We start from the raw sequence: 18,294 nt of genomic DNA, 5'->3' as shown, positions 1-18,294 counted from the left end.
AACTTATTAACCTCCGTAGGTGATTCCATATTTTTAGGACAGCTTTGATGAAAGGTTGTGATCCTATTTTAATGTTGATTACTGTATACAGCTTTGGAAAGAAATAATGAGAGCACTCTTTTCTTTCTTTTCTTTCTTTCCTCAGGCTGTCTACCTTATGAACAGTTAAATATTCCCCTACTGTGCAATAAATATGTGCAATCCTTTATCATACGCACTTGTACACAGCACCTTGTATCAATATACAATGCAATACCTTCTACATTCGCACTTGTACACAGCACCTTATAACCTGTATATTTATAACAATCTGTACATACAACTCAACATCCAGGTTTCTTCACTAACCGCATCTGTTTAATGTTCATCATTTTTTATTATTATTATTTTATTTTTTCATATTTATTTTGTGTTGTCACTTGCCACTTTATGTACACTGGAAGCTTCTGTAGCCAAAACAAATTCCTTGTGTGTGTGAAGCACACTTGGCAATAAAACTGATTCTGATTCTCTGTCTGGGTTTATTAGTGTTTGTTATATTATGTAGGTCTGATGACATTTCTTCCAAATTTTAAATAAATTTAGAAAGTGAAAAGTGGTCAAAACCAATATTTTCGTTTTTGATGCCGTTTATAATCAGGATTACTCTTCTGAAGTGAAAACTGTGGTATTGTGCTGTCTAAAATGAACACATCCGAAAACAAAAGTTTTGTATGTTTGACCAAAATTGTCATTTTATTGTCAAAATGCTGTTTATTTTATTTCCTTGACAGAACACAATTGATGTGACGTCGCATTCACTGAGGACTGAGCATGCACGTCTGAATACTGCACATCAGGACTTGCTATGCTCTTTAAAAATAGCAATCATCCTCCTAAAAAACAGCTGATCCGACAGAGAGGTTTGTAGGTAAAATTAGTTTTCCTAATAAACATAGAAATGGCAAAATTAGATCTCTTTTTATTGAAAAGGTTGTTGCATTGTCCCCTGTAATCTCTTATTGAATTAATATATATATATAGAGAGAGAGATTTGAGATGGGAGAAAAATGGTCTTTTAAATTAATCAAGTTTTATCCTATTCAATATTTGAATTAAACTTTTTTCATAAATATTTGATGTAAAAAAGCAACAATTTTGGAAACATTGGATCATTTATTAATGATAATATACAACAAGATGTTTCTGTTACTTTTAAAGATGTTATTATGAATCTGCTCTACTAAAAGAAATGTTTGTTTTGTTATAAATTTAATTTATTTTCTTTATAAATTCTACATCCACGAATGCAAATATACTAATACCAAACCATATTTTCCTTTTTTTTGCAAGAATTGTCATTATTTAAATCTACTTTCATTATCTTACATAGATCTAAAAATAAGAAAGCGAACAGAACTTTCATTTTGTAATGACTTTAATTTATATACTGTTATTGATTCTTAAACGTCTTGCCCTCAAGTTTATTTCATGTACTTTATTATTCATTTTATTTTCTTTCTTGCTCTCTCTTGTATCTTTTTTCATTGACAATGTAATTCATATTCTGTATTATATACAAATATTGATATAATCATGTCAGCTGTTTTTTGCAAATACCCCCCCCCCCCCAAAAAAACGTCTAAATACTGCATTTTATTTTTTTGTATGTGCTTTTTGTCTGAAACTATATAACAAAAGGTCGTTTTAATTCAGCTCTTATCTTTGTATTTTATATTTTATATTAATTGTTAAACGTATAAAAACGCACATGTAAAGACATACTTCGTAGACTCCGTAAAAAAAGCATCTTATTACAAACCAGTCTTTTCGCCATTCAGTAAAAACTGTATGTATGTATGTATGTATGTATGTATGTATGTATGTATGAATGAATGAATGAAAAAAAAAACACTTGTTACAACGAGAGGTAATGAAATGGTTAGTTTTCACTGACGTCAGGAAGACCAGGATAAAGCGCGTTTCCATTCGACAGTTCACAGACACAGAGCGGCGTACCGCTGCAGTGTTTATGTCACGCTACTTCCTGGTGCTTTTCGAAGTAAACTTCATACATTTGGACTTGCCATATATATTTTCAGCCACTCCTTGTAGATTCTGTAAAGTGAATGATTAGGTACCTATGGAGAAGAAGGCTAAAAAGACTAGAATGTTTCGAAATTCAACCCGAGGCAGCTGGCGAGCATGTTTACAGTACTTCCGATAGGAACTTCATCTGCTGTAGTATGAATGTGTTGTGCTGTAAGTACAAGCTCTATGCTCTCAGTCTTACGCGAATTTCCCAATCAGTTCATTTGCTTATTATTGTACATCTTTTGTTATCTGACGTGTTCTGGACGGTCAGTCCTTGTTTTCACTTTTCTGCTTTGTATCTTGTGAGAATAGTGTGTACAAACGTGTTAAAAAGCGTAACTTTGGTATTTAAGTGTGCAGCCACAATGATTTCTTTCTCATTGTAACGTTAGTTCTTCAGTCTAGCGTTTCCATTTAAGCAATTCTTTATCCTTCTCTAGTACTTTAAATTACTTTCTGTAGTTTTTGCCTTCTGTAGTCTTTTGTCTTACTTTCTGTAAGTTTATTTACATTTTATGCTTAGTTTTTTTATTCAAAATGTTAGTTTGTATTTTAAAATGTTTATTTAAAGTGCTGTCAACAAGTTTTGACATTTCTATGTTAATTGCACTCAAAAGTATTTTAATCATTTTTTAAACATCAATATTTTTAACAGAATGTCCTTGTCATAATCATATTACTTTACATCAGACAAGACTCCAGCCGTTAATTCTAAGAGAATATTGTAGGAAATGTCCTATATAGATGATTAATCCACATCATTTTAGGATATGCCAGATTAGTGACTACACAAAATACAGTGTCTCACTGCCCATTATTCTGTCTCCGCCATACAGTTCTAATATACTGAGACATACATCTGAACTGTAAACTTGTTTCTCTCAGAAATGCGGGAGTTCTGTTTTATGGGTTGATGTCCATCATGAAGAAGAGATCCAGTCGAGCAGTAGATCCAGATGAGCTTCTGTGCTGTTGTGAGTACATTGACCGTCACGGCAGTCGCAGTCACATGGTGGCATGTTGCTGTGATTGTGAGGATTTGGATGAAGCTTGTGACAGGTGAGTGAAAAAAATCTCACTGTGGATTAAAATATTTATATTTACATATGATAAAATGGCATTAAAATGGTCATCATTTGCTCACTCACATGTCGTCCATATCACTTTAATGGATGGCTGCACCTAAATTGTGGAATGTGCTGCTTCTGTATATTAGACAAGTCTCTTCCATTACCGTTTTTAAATCTCTTCATTAAACCCACTTCTTCAATTTGCCTTTAGGACTGCGTAAGATGTTGACATCTTATGCTAATTTATTTGTGTTTTAAAGTATGTGCTACATTTTATTTTACTCTTTATTGTCAGCACTTTGGTCAACTGTGTTGTTTAAAAGTGCATTATAAATAAAATTGAATTGAAAAATTGAATTCATATTCATAATACAAATGAAGATATTCGAAGTAAAATATGAGGGATTTTTGTCCCTCCACCAAAAGACTGTTCATCATAAAAAAAACCTTCTTAATCTTCAGATATCAAATAATAAATCTGCATTTTCTGACTGATTTAATTTGACAAGTATAATAACAAGTAAAATAAATCAAAACTAAATCATAGATTACAAATGCAATGGCAACTAACTAATGGGCCCAATGTCTGCCAAGAAAATATCCCCCACACCATGGCATCACCACCAGCCCGAACCGTTGATACAAGGCAGGATGGATCCATGTTGTTGATGCCAAATTCTGACCCTGCCATCCGAATGTCGCAGCAGAAATCGAGACTCATCAGACCAGGCAACGTTTTTCCAATCTTCTATAGTCCAGCTAGTTAACGAGAATTATTTATATTATTTATTAAATTTCCCATTTATTGAATTTTATCAACGCCCCCACCCCAAACCTAAACCCAACTGTCACACTAATGTAAAGTGTCATAAAAAAATGCTGCTATAATAATGTGCATACCGCACTTCCGGCCGGCCGTGTATCCGATCTAGACTTTACCCAATTTTGGTGAGCCTGTGCGAATTGTTGCCTCAGTTTCCTGTTCTTGGCTGACAGGAGTGGCACCCGGTGTGGTCTTCTGCTGCTTGAGCCCATCCGCCTCAAGGTTGGACGTGCTGTGCTCTTGCTGTTGCCTTTCTATCAACAAGGCATTAGCACCCTAAGAACTGCAGCTCACTGGATATTTTCTCTTTTTCAGACCATTCTCTGTAAAGCCTAGAGATGGTTGTGCGTGAAAATCCCAGTAGATCAGCAGCTTCTGAAATACTCAGACCAACCTGTCTAGCACCAACAACCATGCCATGTTCAAAGTCACTTAAATCACCTTTCTTTCCCATTATGATGCAAAGTTTAAACTGCAGCAGCTCGTTTTGGCCATGTCATGTGATTGGCTGTTTAGAAATTTGCGTTAACGAGCAGTTGGACAGGTGTACCTAATAAAGTGTATATGCACACAATATACATGCATGGATATATTGTGTACACACACAAACATAATAAATATGCACAGTACACATTATTAATAAAAAAAAAAGTATTTGATGCGATTTAAAGTTTTTTGACGGCACTAATTTCAAGTGTCATGATTTTGGGTTAGGGTTAAAAAAACAAAGGGAAAATAGATTTTTAATGGATGGACAGAAGTGACTCCATTAGTGTTCAGAAGACATTTCTTACAGGTTTGTGTGACGTCAAAGTGAACAAATGAGGACATAATCTTCAGTATCTCGATTCCTGGAGAGCCGCAGCTCTGCACAGTTTTGCTCAAACCCTAATAAAACACAGCTGATTGAACTAATCAAGGTGTTCAGTGCTGCGTCCGAAACCGCATACTTCCATACTATACAGTACACTAAAATCAATCTGTGAGCTGAGTAGTATGTATGTCCGAATTCATAGAATTTGAAAATCAGTATGCGAAAGTCCCCTGTGACTTACTATTACTGGCGAGATTCTGAAGTGCGCATCCCGCGCACCCTGTGCTATCCCATGATGCCCCGCGAGAGAATTCATGAATGGGAGTGAAGCAACACAACTGACGTACGTTCCATTCATACTTCTTCCATTCATACTATATGGAACATACTTTTCTAATGGCCGAGTAGTACGTTTAAATTCAAATGCAGTACCTACTGAGTAGTAGGCGGTTTCTGATGCAGCCCAGGACTACTAGAGACTATTAAGCAGGTGTGATTTGGAGGTGATTGAAGCTAAACTATGCAGAGTTGCGGCTCTCCAGGAATTGAGTTTGAGTCACCACTGCTTTAAATGAAGAACCTGACAACATGTTTTCTTTTCCAGATGGATGAACAAGGAGCCTCAAAACCCAGACTCTGTGTCTCGGGCACTGGCCACCATCAATGACCGTCTGCGGGTGCCTTGGATATCCGGTGCCCGACAAATAGACATATCACTCATCCCTCCTCTCATTCTGCTGCCCGTTTCTTTGCACATTGCAGCTTTGCACTACCTGCTGGGTATTACAATGCTGACAGTCATGCCCATCACTGTCCTGTGGTATTATTTCTTCACACACCGAAAGAAAGGACGCACTCTATTCTTCCTCGGCCTCGCTCTGTTCTCCCTCTTCTACATGTTCTACCTGTTCCTCACGCAGGTGGTTCCTCGAGGGGAAGTCAATGAGCTCCAGCTGGCTTTGGTGACTGCTGGTGTCGCTCTCACTGTTATTTTCCTCATGCTCACCAAAAGAGGGCCAGGTTTGGTCAGACCTCGTCTATCTGAGACTCACAGTACAGTGACGTATCACAACGCTCCGCCTGATGTAGATGGGGTTTATCTGAATGGAGCCCGACATCAGGTGGTCATAGGCAGTCGGGTCACTTCATCTGAACACACTAGTGAAGCCGGTACAGGAGAAGGAAAGGGCATTCAGAAGAGGAACTGGTGTGCTGTGTGTAAGGTGGTGCGTCCTCAAAGAGCCGGACACTGCAGGATCTGTGGGGTCTGTGTACTGAGGCTGGATCATCACTGTGTCTGGTGGGTTTGCTTTAAATTGACAGAGAAAAAGAAACACTGGATGTTCTTGTGTTTATTATGTGTGTGCATTTTAGTGAAGTTTTATAATGTTTTTGGGTCATATTCTGCTCAGAAATCAGAAGAGCATAAAGAAAACGAAGCGTGTGAATTAAATGTATTTATTTTTCAAAATAATTTCATTCATTCATTTTCGTTTCGGTTTAGCCACTTTATTAATCCGTCCTCGCCACAGCGGAATGACCCGCCAGCTTATCCAGTATATGTTTTTACGCAGTGGATGCCCTTCCAGCCGCAACATCCATTTACTCTTGCATTCACACACATACACTACGGCCAATTTAGCTTATTTAATTCACGTGAAACCTGCACGAACATGGGGAGAACATGCAAACTCCAAACAGTAATGCCAACTGACCAAGCTGGGGCTCGAACCAGCGACCTTCTTGCTGTGAGGCGATCATGCTACCCACTGCCCCACTGCGCATTTTTTTGTTCAAATTTAAATGTAGCCCCTGAAGTTCTCAGCATTGCACATGAGATGAAATATAATTTTATCATTTCACAAAAGTAATTCAAAAGAAAAACTATAAAGTATACAAACTAAGAAGTAATATGTGGGTCATTTTTCATGGTCCTTAATTAACACCATCTATACACTCTAAAAATGCTGGGTTTAAGTGGAATGAACATAAAGAAATTAAGTTATCCCCCCCAAATTTTTTTTAAAGAATTGTATTGTTTCAACTCATTTTAAATAAGTAGCTGGAACAAGCACCAAAAGTATTTTTTTGTGTATCGTTTTATTTTATTTTAATATATGTTTATTAGACTACTGAATGTTTTATTAATATACAATATTATAAGCAAAAACTAAAGGAAAATAACATGTTCACCCTTTTGCAAACTTTTATGTAAAAATAGTATTTTAATACCGTTTATAAGACCATTATTATCATTCTGTGAAGTTATTCTTTTAAATATTTCTCAAATGCTGTTTAATGGAGAGATTTGTTTCAACACATTTTTGAATGTAATTTTAACTGATTTCTAATCACCAATTTCTTTTGTGTTTGCCATAATGTTAGTACATAACTACTTATTTTCAAGATACTAGTATTTAGCTTAAAATGCTAATTAAAGGCTTAACTATGTTAATTCGGTTAAACTTAGGTTAATTAAGCAAGTCTTTTGTTAAACAGTGGATAATTCTATAGCTAATAGAAAAAAAAATCACAATAATATTGATCTTAAAAAGAATAAAATAAAAAACTACTGTTATTTCAGCCAAACTAAAAGAAATAAGTCTCCAGAAGACAAAATATAATGCACACAAACAATTGTTGCTTGTTCAAAAGACTTATTTCAAATGAGCTGAAACAATGCAATTCTTGAGATTTCTTTGGGACAAATTAATTGTTTTATGTTCAGTCCACTTTAATTCATTCATTCATTTTCTTTTAGGCTTATTCTCGTTATTAACTTGGGGTCGCCAGAGCAGAATAAACCGCCAACTTATCCAGCTTATGTTTTACGCAGCAGATGCCCTTGCAGCTGCAACCCATCACTGGGAAACATCCATACACTACAGCCAATTTAGCTTACCCAATTCACCTATACCACGTCTTTGGAATTGTGGGGGAAACCAGAGCACCCGGAGCAAACCCATGCGAATACGGGGAGAACATGCAAACTCCACACAGAAATGCCAACTAACCCAGCCAAGACTCGAACCAGCGACCTCTTTGCTGTGAGATGATCGTGCTACCCACTACGCCACCATGACACCCTTCCACTTAAATTTATTGAGTTAAATTAACCAATTTGTGTCGGGACTACATGGATGAAATTTCCTTAGTCTCGAACATTGAATAAAAATTTCACAGGAGGGCTAATATTTAGCCTTCGACTGTATATAATGTTATATATTCTAACAATTCATTTTTGAAATATAGTTGGATTGAAGTGCCTGCTAAATGTGTTGTTCTTTCTGTCAGCCTGTGTGTAATAGACCTGACCCTGTGTGTAAGTGATCTGTGTAAATGAAGCTCCGTGTCTGTTATCAGGATCAACAGTTGTGTTGGACTGGCCAATCACCGCACTTTTCTTCTGACGCTGCTCTTCTTCCTGCTGACATCGATTTACGGCATCAGTCTGGTTCTGGCAAGTGTGTGTCCTGATCAGAGAGTCTTGACTGCACTCTTCTACTGTCCCAACGTCTACAGTCAATACAGGTGAAAACACACACACACACACTTCTGTTTGTATTCACCGTCTCTATTCCTTCCAGTTCATTAGATATTCATGGAAAAAGATGTTTTTCCCCTCTGAAGCATCACTTTGAATCGTCAATTTAATGGGGTTTTGTTGACTTTCTGCTTCAAATGCACCGCATCAATTTTTATCTCAATAGCAGAGCGCAGAGAAGAAAATGAACACAAATCCCTTTTCTAAACATCTGCTGCTCTCCACATCAACATGTAGGCCTGCTCAAATATTAGAACTTCTGCTTATAAGAGAAGCTGTGGCTTGTTTTAAATTATATACATTTTTATTTAAATTTTGTATATATATTTGTATGTATTCATACATTTAAATTATATATATATATATATATATATATATATATATATATATATATATATATATATATATATATATATATATATATATATATATATATATTTATATTAGGGGTGGGCGGTACACCGGTGTCATAGTCATCACCAGTGTGACATTGCGCCACGACATGGATTTTCTAATACCGTCACAACCGTAATAAATCAATTATGTGCCTTGAACAGCTGCATTTACATCAATAATAGCTAATTCTAAATAATAAGGCATTAAATTTTCTTCAAACGTTCAGTTGTGGTCTGAATACCTGTCCTTATACTACAGGGCTCGAAATTGCAACCCTTTTGGTCGCATGTGCGCCCGAAATTTAATATATGCGCCCTCATAATATATTTGGGAGCATTTGATTTTCTCTATAAACTTGCTAAATCGCTCTACGCTGCCGATGTATTGGTTCATATTAGCTGTCAATCACTCAACGCTTCCCGCTGTCAGATAACAGGGAGCTTTTGTTACCGCAGGAAATGCAAACGGCTGAAGAATGAAAAGTACACAGGTTTGCAAACCTCAATTAAAGTTATAATAATAATAATAATAATAATGGCGCAGATGACAGCGATCATGACATGAGGTAAATGTTGATCCATCAGCTGAGATCAATCGAGGGTTTTCGGAGAAGGTGCCCGAATCTTGTTGCATTGCTTTCACCGTGTGTTCAGCGCAAATGTCCGCTAAATATAAAGTCTAATACTGTACACATCATCGCCAAAGAAACTCACCTTTACTAAGTTTACACTGAAACTACAGCTCATAACAAAGAGCAGTATTGCGCCGGTGGTCATCGCGAGAATCCTGCTCTGTCTGCTCATAAATTGGTGCCGCTTTATTCCACAAACAGAGAAAAATGAAGATCAGCTCATAACGGGACGGAGCATTTAAAATGACACAAACCAAAACTTAAAGAGTGATGTTCTTCCTTGAAATGTATATTATTTTGCTATTTAAAGTAATACCATGATATTATACCGTCACCGTTCAAAAGATGTATATATATTTCATTAACACTTGTTAACACAAATTTCTAATCAGCCAATCACATGGCATCAACTCAACGCATTTAGGCATGTAGACATGATCAAGACGATCTGTTGCAGTTCAAAGCAAGCATCAGAATGGGGAAGAAAGGTGATTTAAGTGACTTTGAACATGGCATGGTTGTTGTTGCCAGACGGGCTGGTCTGAGTATTTTAGAAACTGCTGATCTACTGGCACTTTCACGCACAACCATCTTTAGGGTTTACAGAGAATGGTCTGAAAAAGAGAAAATACCCAGTGAGCGGCAGTTCTGTGGGCGCAAATGCCTTGTTGATGCCAGAGGTCAGAGGAGAATGGCCAGACTCGTTCGAGCTGATACAAAGGGAACAGAAACTGAAATAACCACTGGTTACAACTAAGATACGCAGAAGAGCATCTCTGAATGCACAACACGTCCAACCTTGAGGCAGATGGATTACAGCAGCAGAAGACCACACCGGGTGCCACTCCTGTCAGCTAAGAACAGGAAACTATAACAGAGTCTACAATTCGCACAGGCTCACTGAAATTGGACAATAGAACGTTGTAAAAACGTTACCTGGTCTGATGTGTCTCGATTTCTGCTGGTAGAGTCTCGACATTCGAATGGTAGGGTTAGAATTTGCCTTAACATGAAAGCATGGATCCATCCTGCCTTGTATCAACGGTTCAGGCTGATGGTGGTGGTGTAATGGATATTTTCTTGGCACACTTTGGGCCCAATAGTACCAATTGAGCATCGTGTCAACGCCACAACCTACCCGAGTATTGCTGTTGACCATGTCCATCCCTTTATGACCACCATCTTCTGATGGCTACTTCCAGCAGGATAACGCACCATGTCGTAAAACGCAAATCATCTCTGACTGGTTTCTTGAACATGACAATGAGTTCACTGTACTCAAATGGGTTCCACAGTCACCAGATCTCAATCCAATAGAGCACCTTTTGCATGTGGTGGAACAGGAGATTAGCATCATGGATGTGCAGCCGATAAATCTGCAGCAACTGTGTGATGCTATCATGTCAATATAAACCAAAATCTCTGAGGAATATTTCCAGTACATTGTTGAATGTATGCCACAAAGGATTAAGGCAGTTTTAAAAGCAAAAGGTGGTCCAACCCGGTACTAGTAAGGTGTACCTAATAAAGTGGCTGGTAAGTGTATATCTTTTAAATATTTTATTTTAATACAAGCTGTATTTTAATTTGTAATTATAGTTCACTATAACAACACTGGTGGATCAGTCAAATTATCGCCATTAGAGGGTGTGTATACACAACAAACAAAGGCTTGGTTTGATGACTAACTGCGTGTGTTACCATGGCAGTTGTCGTCTTCAAATCATGTTCATGGATGAGCTAATGTATTGAACACTTTTTATCATGGTCATATGAAGCAGAGTATGGCTGAAAGGCACCAAAGTGAAAAGATAAAATTGCAAATATTATTAATTACATAGTGATTTTACTACTTTACATAATGATTAGTTTAAAATGGTATAAAAACACAAAGTGTAACACTTGTGGTGAAGCTGGATAACAGATAGTAGGAATAGATCAATCTGTTAATCCCAGTTTTTTGGCGAATCCTGCCTTGTGGACATGATTATAGGTGCTAATACTGAAAGATGATAATATGTACCTTGTAATCAATATCAAAGGGTGGGGATAACCACAATGTACATCGTGGTGCAGTGGGCCTCAAAATCGCCAGGTTTTGGATCCTGATTTAATATTAGGTAATTAAAAAAAAAAAAAGACTCGCTGTATTTATACCACTATAACATGGCTGTGTACACACCATACTTACTCACATTTCCATCTAAACGGCTTCCAAAAGTTGATTTTGCCAGATAGGGGCCTTTTATAGCATATTGGTGTTCATGTTTTATATAAATAAAAACTGGAAAATAATAGAAATTGAGGGTTTATTTTATTATTAGCATGGCAACACAATGACAGTCTGTGTGACTAGTTAAAATGGCTTATTTCTTTGGATTTGATCATTCTTTGAAACGTTTAAGATATTGTAAGTACATAAGAGAGCAAAATATATTTGGATATATGGGTATTTTAATGAAAAAAATTGTTCATGGTGTGCCTTTTAAAGTTTTGTTATCTCCACACAGCTCTTCAATATGACTCTTTATAGCATTAGACAGCTCTTTTTTTAGTATTCAGCATTCTATTAATAATACAGTGTTTAAAAATGAGCTCTTTGTTTGTGTGTTCAGTTCTGCTCTGTGCTTCACCTGTGCCTGGTACAGCAGTATCGTGACTGGAGGTTTGCTTCACCTGCTGCTCCTGCAGATCCTCAACATCAGCCTGAACGTGACGGAGCGAGAGGCACGTCTGGCCCTGAGAGAGAAGAGCGCTCAAAGACGCCTCTGGGGTCTCATCGTCTACACCGGCCATTATTCCAGAGGATTCTGGAGCAACTGGACTGAGTTCTTGACTATGACTGAAGATACACAGCCAGCAGAGCACAAAGCACAAGATCTGGTGTAGAAACTGAGTGTTTATACAGTGACCAGCAGGAATGAGTACATTATATTTTTAAACTTTTTTGAGAATATGGAATTACAGTTTCATTAAACAGTTCTATTTATTAACATAACAATGTGGTGACTTAACATCTTTAGGATAAGGAAAATAATTCATAAATTCTTACAACTCTTCTTTTTCTTGATTTGTTTTGAAATTATTTTGATAGTTTAGTTGAAGATTAGTACCTGTTTTGGCTGTGGTACTGAATAATCTTATGGAAAATTTGTAATCCAAATTTGCACAAATATATCTCATTGTATGGCATTCCATTGAAAGAATTAAAGGGTTCCCCCAAATATGAAAATTCTGCCATCATTTACTCACCCTTTTTTCTTCTGTTGAACTCAAGGTATTTGAAACAACTGTGGAAACCTGTTCACACTGAATTCTGTAGTATTTGTTTCTCCTATTATGGATGTCAATGGCTACTAGCAGCCCCTCCAGGATTTTGTAGGTCCAAATAGATCTTGATTTTAATAGATTATTTGTATTTCACAGAAAAATGAAGAGTTAAAGGTGAGTAAATGATGACGGGGAAGATTTGGGTGAACTATCTCTTTAATTTAAAAGTGAGATGGGTATTTTGCAGAGACATTTTAGGATGTACTTGTTTGTGCTGGGCAGTGAAGTATCATGTTGCGCTACTTAATGCCTTCAACATTGGTTCCAGGCTCAGTCAGTTTTCTGGCTCCGCTGGAGGTCCTCCTCAGAGTCAGCAGATGGCAGTGTTGTAGTGTTACGTGTCTGTCACAGCGTTGTTACTCAGGTGAGGATCAGTGTTTACAAATCTGTTCTTATTAATTAGTTTTTCTAATCCTTTACATTGTTGATTACAATAAAAAAAACTTTGGATTTGCAGCTTTGGAAAGACTTTAGACAACTTGAAAATTCTCTGGATTTAGTAGTGGATTTTTTTTTATTTTATTATTATTATTATTTTTTTTTTTACAAATTTCACATAATAAATTCAGAAATGTTGTCATTTATAGATTTTAAATGAGATTTGGTCCAAATAACCACTGTTTTTAACAAAATCCACAAAATATTGGTTATTTAACCCTTTTGAATAAAAAAATGGTATTGTGTAGTCTAAAAAAGGAATATAAATGTCTCAAAACATGGGATCTTTTGTTATTTCATGTAAAAAAGAAAAAAAAACAAATAATTTGAAGTTTAAAACTGTCATGTAGTTTACAGAATTAAACTAAAATGTTTTGTTTCTCTCAAACACAACACTGTATCATAAATCCAGTGAAACGGAGAATTTTTAAGTACTCTCCTTTTTTCATAGCCGTTCACCTTTTATTGTTTAAACTAAGTCATTTCAATCAAAAGCAACTGTTACATTTTTGGTAACATTTTACTATAATGTATGATTTGTGGACATTAGTTAACTACTACTACTATTATTTTATATGACCAACTGTTCTTCTACAGTATTTATTATCTATAAGAAATAATAAATTAGAATTCATACATTCATATTTGTCCTTTTACATTTTGCAAACTTTAACATTTTCTACAATAAAATATATTATTTAAAATATATTATATATTCATTTTATAAAATGAATTGTATTAGAATTAGTACAATAATTTCCTGATTTATTTATTTTTGTCATTTTAGTCAAAAAAAACATCAGAAACTTTATATATTGTTTCCTTCTGTTTGTAACTGTAAGTAGATTTAGCAATTAAAGGTGCTGTATGTAAGTTTTTGACTCTTCTAAAACAAAAAAAATACCACAATATGTTTGCAGATATATAAGAAACATGCCAAGTGAATGTTCATGTTTATCTGAAAAACAATGCTGAAGTCAGATATTCTGCTTTGAAAATTTGTTTGTCTTTGTATTGGCAATTTTAACATGCCCAATGACAGTTCAGCCAATTATATTTCAGCACCCCGGGTTACCTTGGTGGAAAATATATTTCATTAATTCAGTCAGAAAGTCACTGAAAGCATTTGTCTGTGACCGAAATGGGACCTGTGGTGGACAATAGCAGACTCCTAAATGAGACGCAGATTCAGAGTTCCACATGAGGTCATTAATTAGCAAATGATATAAATATTCCAAGTGTAAACATCAGGTGAGCAGGTTACATTGTAACCCTGTTTCCTAACAACATGCTATGTGAAGAGATACGCAGTGATAAGAAATTTGGCTGTTTACACCAGACGAAACACAAAAGAGATGTAAATACAGCCATTTAGAAGCACAGAATATGAGGTGATCATTGTCGTTGTTCACCTGTGAGAAATAGAAGCTGTTTCTAATATATCAATTCAGCGGTTGGTTAGGACAAAAACTTCTTTTAATATGGAAAATATTCCTTGTATCGGGTGCCGTTGCTTTTATTTAGAACACTGTTTAAATCACTCGCTCCTGTCCGCAGTCTGGCAACCTGCGCTTGCGTTTGTTTTGATCCAGGAGTGCAATACCTAGTTCAACCACTGGGTGTCAAACTTAAATACTGCACCTTTAAGGATACTTCTACATTATTTATTAATCTTAGTTTAATTTAACCTCTACATTAATCAATGAAACATGTTTAAAATAAAAACTGTATTTCTAAACATTAGTTAATGCACTGTAAACATGAACAGAACATTTTATCTATGAACAGCGACGGATATATTTCTCACTTCACCAAACTATTCTTAACTGTCACCTATTTTTTTTTCTTTCTAAAAATATTTTTGGTGTGATTCACAGCTAGTTTGATCAATTATGGATTTCACCATCTAATATTTCTTTTCTAAAGTCCATAGTGTGTCGCACATTCAGTATCAGGCTTTATTTAATGCCTTTTGAGGACATCAGAAGTGATGCAACCTCTCCATCCTGACAGCACACAGCTTTACAACCGTCACCTCAGAATGAATCTTTTATTTCGCGCTTCATGTTTGTTGTTAGTGTTTGTGTGTTTATATGCTTCGGTGGGCAACAGATCTGGCACAAATGATCGCATCTTATTTAAATCAAATTCGGCCTCTTTTACATTTAAAGCCTTTTAAGCACAGCTCTTCAAAATCCAGATGGTTGTTTGTTTGTTTGTCTCTGCTTTATAATGTAATGCACTTCATTCTACAAGTTGTTCATTTCAACTGTAGTGTGTTAAAAATAAATAAGCGTAAATGAGCTTAAATGCAGCGGCTCATCAAGCTGCAGATGTGTTGATTGTCATTGATGAAATCCCATACAGATTGGGTGTGTGCGGTTGAAGAGGATTTACTTTAGCGCCACAGGGAGTCCACAGGGGAAGAGCGGAAGTCGGGCAGAATCTCTGCTACTTTCCGTCTGAGCTGCTCTCTGCGCTCCTCTCGCTCTCTCTCCTCTCGCAGCACCACAGGAAGACGCCTCCACCCCGAGAAACACTTCCTGACAGCTCGCCTACAAAATTTAAATATACAGTTGAAGTCAGAATTATTAGCCCCCCTTTGAATTTTTTCTTCTTTTTTAAATATTTCCCAAATGATGTTTAACAGAGCAAGGAAATTTTCACAGTATGTCTGATAAAATTTTTTCTTCTGGATAAAGTCTTATTTGTTTATTTCGGCTAAAATTAAAAGCAGTTTTAAATCAAAAATAAAACATTTTAAGGTCAAAATTATTAGCCCCTTTAAGCTATATTTTTCCCCTATAGTCTGCAGAACAAACCATCGTTATACAATAACTTGCCTAATTACCATAACCTGCCTATTTTACCTAATTAACCTAGTTAAGCCTTTAAATGTCACTTTAAGCTGTATAGAAGTGTCTTGAAAAATATCTAATCAAATATTTACTGGCATCATGGCAAAGATAAAATAAATCAGTTATTAGAAATGAGTTATTAAAATTGTTATGTTTAGAAATGTGTTGAAAAAATCTCTTCGTTAAAATTGGGGAAAAAATATACAGGGGGGGGCTAATAATTCTGACTTCAACTGTATCAAACATGTTTACCATAAAAGAACACTTGACGTTTTTGTAAATAAGCTCGTTGTACAAGCCACCTAGAGTCAAACAGACTGTACTTTTAGCTTAGCTTAGCATAGATTATTGAATCGGATTAGACCATTAGCATCTTGCAAAAAAAAAGTTTAGAAAATGTTCCTATTTCCTTCACTCTATTAAGACGGACAACATTACTAGGAACTACACTCGCATTGCAGCGTAACAATCAACAGACTTTGTTGGCGTACCATGGCTGCAGCAATATTAAGCAGTGCTGTTATCTAGTTACTATTGATTATTACTAGTGATTATTACACTGGAATGCGAGTATAGTTCCTAGCCATGATATAGTGTGTTCCTTTAAGATTAATATTGGGTGCAATTACTTACAAAGTGATTAGTTGATTTAATTTGTCGCCACAGCCATATCACCCTGCAGCCCAAGACTGGTTACCCACTGTAGCTAAGTAGGGCTAAGCCTGGTCAGTACCTGGATGGGAGACCACATGGGAAAGCTAGTATGCAGTTGGAAGTGGTGTTGATGAGGCCAGCAGGGGGCACTCAACCTGCGGTCTATGTGAGTCCTAATACCCCAGTAAAAGTGAAGGGGACACTACTGTCAGTGGGCACTGTCTTACAGATGAGAAGTTAAACTGAGGTCCTTCAGAAGTGCCTTCCTTGAGGCACTTCTCATAAAGGGTAGGGGTGTAACCCCATTGTCCGGGCCAAATTCCCTCCATCGGCCCATATATGTCATGGCCTCCCAATCATCCCCATCCACAGAATTGGCTCTATCACTGTCTCTCCCCTACATCTATAGCAAGTGTGTGGTGAGCGCACTGGTGCCGTTGTCCTGTGGCTGCTGTCGCATCATCCACATGGATGCTGCACACTGGTAGTGGTGTGGAGAGACGCCCCTCATGATTGTGAAGTGCTTTGGGTGTATGGCCATACAAGATAAACACGCTATATAAATACACATGAGAAATACATTACATCATTACTTTTCCAGTAAAAAGTAAATTTTTAGGTAATTTAATTAGTTACTTATCATGTTCATTCATTTATTCATTTTCTTTTTGTCTTAGTCTGGGGTCGCCACAGCAGAATGAACTGCCAACTTATCCAGCATATGTATTGCGCAGCGGATGCTCTTCCAGCTGCAAACAATCACTGGGAAATATCCATACACACTCATTCACACACACATACACTATGGACAATTTAGCTTACCCAATTCACCTGTACCACGTTTTTGAACTTGTGGTGGAAACCGGAGCACCGGGAGGAAACCCACGCAAACATGGGGAGAACATGCAAACTCCACACAGAAATGCCAACTCGAATCAGCGACCCTCTTGCTGTTGTGCTTCCCACTGCGCCACCGTGCTGCCCCTACTTATAATGTACTTGCATCAGATACTAAAGAAGAGTTGTTGAATTTTTTGTTAAACAAATGGAATTTACGGAATAATGAAGTTTACGTTTACACACAGAGCTCCTCCCCCTGTCTATAAGGGTGCACCCTGCGAAGGAAACGGCCACTTGTATCTGAGATCTTGTCCTTTCAGTCATGACCCAAAGCTCATGACCATGGGTGAGAGTAGGAATGTAGATTGACCCGTAAATCAAGAGCTTTGCCTTTTGGCTCAGCTCCTTCTTTACCACAACGGACTGGTACACCAACTGCATTACTGCTGCTGCTTTACCAATCCACCTGTCAATCTTACGTTCCATACTTCCCTCACTCACTCAAGATACTTGAACTCCTCCACCTGGGGTAAACTCTCCTACAACCTGGATATGGCAAACCACCTTTTTCCAGTGGAGCACCATGGCCTTGCAGCTGGGGCCCCACCCAGCAGCCAGGCCTGGTGTTGGGGCTCGTATGCGAGCGCCTGGTGGCTGGGTTTTATCCCACGGAACTCAGCCGGGCTCAGCCCAAAAGAGCGATGTGGGACCATCCTCCTGCATGCTCACCACCTGCAGGAGGAACCATAAGGGGCCGGTGCATCGTGGAACGAGCGGTAGTCATACGCGGACAGCACATTTTAGCTCTTAAGTGGCTATTTAA

General features: G+C 37.1%; 2 protein-coding genes across 2 annotated transcripts in view; one reads left to right on the top strand and one right to left on the bottom strand.

The window, feature by feature from the left end:
• The first annotated feature begins 1,993 nt into the window (after positions 1–1,993).
• On the top strand, positions 1,994–13,205 carry zdhhc23b (zinc finger DHHC-type palmitoyltransferase 23b). The gene is made up of 5 exons (XM_056451096.1): positions 1,994–2,241; positions 2,959–3,132; positions 5,385–6,080; positions 8,144–8,311; positions 11,967–13,205. Exons 2-5 carry the CDS (start codon positions 2,987–2,989, stop codon positions 12,238–12,240), a joined length of 1,284 nt encoding a protein of 427 aa, XP_056307071.1. The 5' UTR covers positions 1,994–2,241; positions 2,959–2,986; the 3' UTR covers positions 12,241–13,205.
• Positions 13,206–13,947: 742 nt separating this feature from the next.
• ccdc191 (coiled-coil domain containing 191) overlaps positions 13,948–18,294 on the bottom strand; it is a 35,127-nt gene continuing 30,780 nt past the window's right edge. Inside the window, exon 16 of the mRNA XM_056451210.1 lies at positions 13,948–15,674. Within this exon, the coding sequence (XP_056307185.1) occupies positions 15,518–15,674 (157 nt within the window). The 3' untranslated portion in view covers positions 13,948–15,517. The remainder of the gene's footprint in view (positions 15,675–18,294) is intronic.

The sequence above is a fragment of the Danio aesculapii genome, chromosome 24 (genome assembly GCF_903798145.1).
Source record: "Danio aesculapii chromosome 24, fDanAes4.1, whole genome shotgun sequence".
Taxonomy (NCBI): domain Eukaryota; kingdom Metazoa; phylum Chordata; class Actinopteri; order Cypriniformes; family Danionidae; genus Danio; species Danio aesculapii.
The sequence above is the reverse complement of the archived record's forward strand: the minus strand, read 5'-3'. Positions and strand labels throughout refer to the sequence as shown.

Bases quoted from the DNA above. Each gene is read 5' to 3' on its own strand.
- zdhhc23b (XM_056451096.1), top strand. From the start codon at position 2,987: ATGTCCATCATGAAGAAGAGATCCAGTCGAGCAGTAGATCCAGATGAG. The intron at 3,133-5,384 runs GTGAGTGAAAAA...TTTCTTTTCCAG, and splicing joins TTGGATGAAGCTTGTGACAG to ATGGATGAACAAGGAGCCTC. The intron at 8,312-11,966 runs GTGAAAACACAC...TTGTGTGTTCAG, and splicing joins AACGTCTACAGTCAATACAG to TTCTGCTCTGTGCTTCACCT.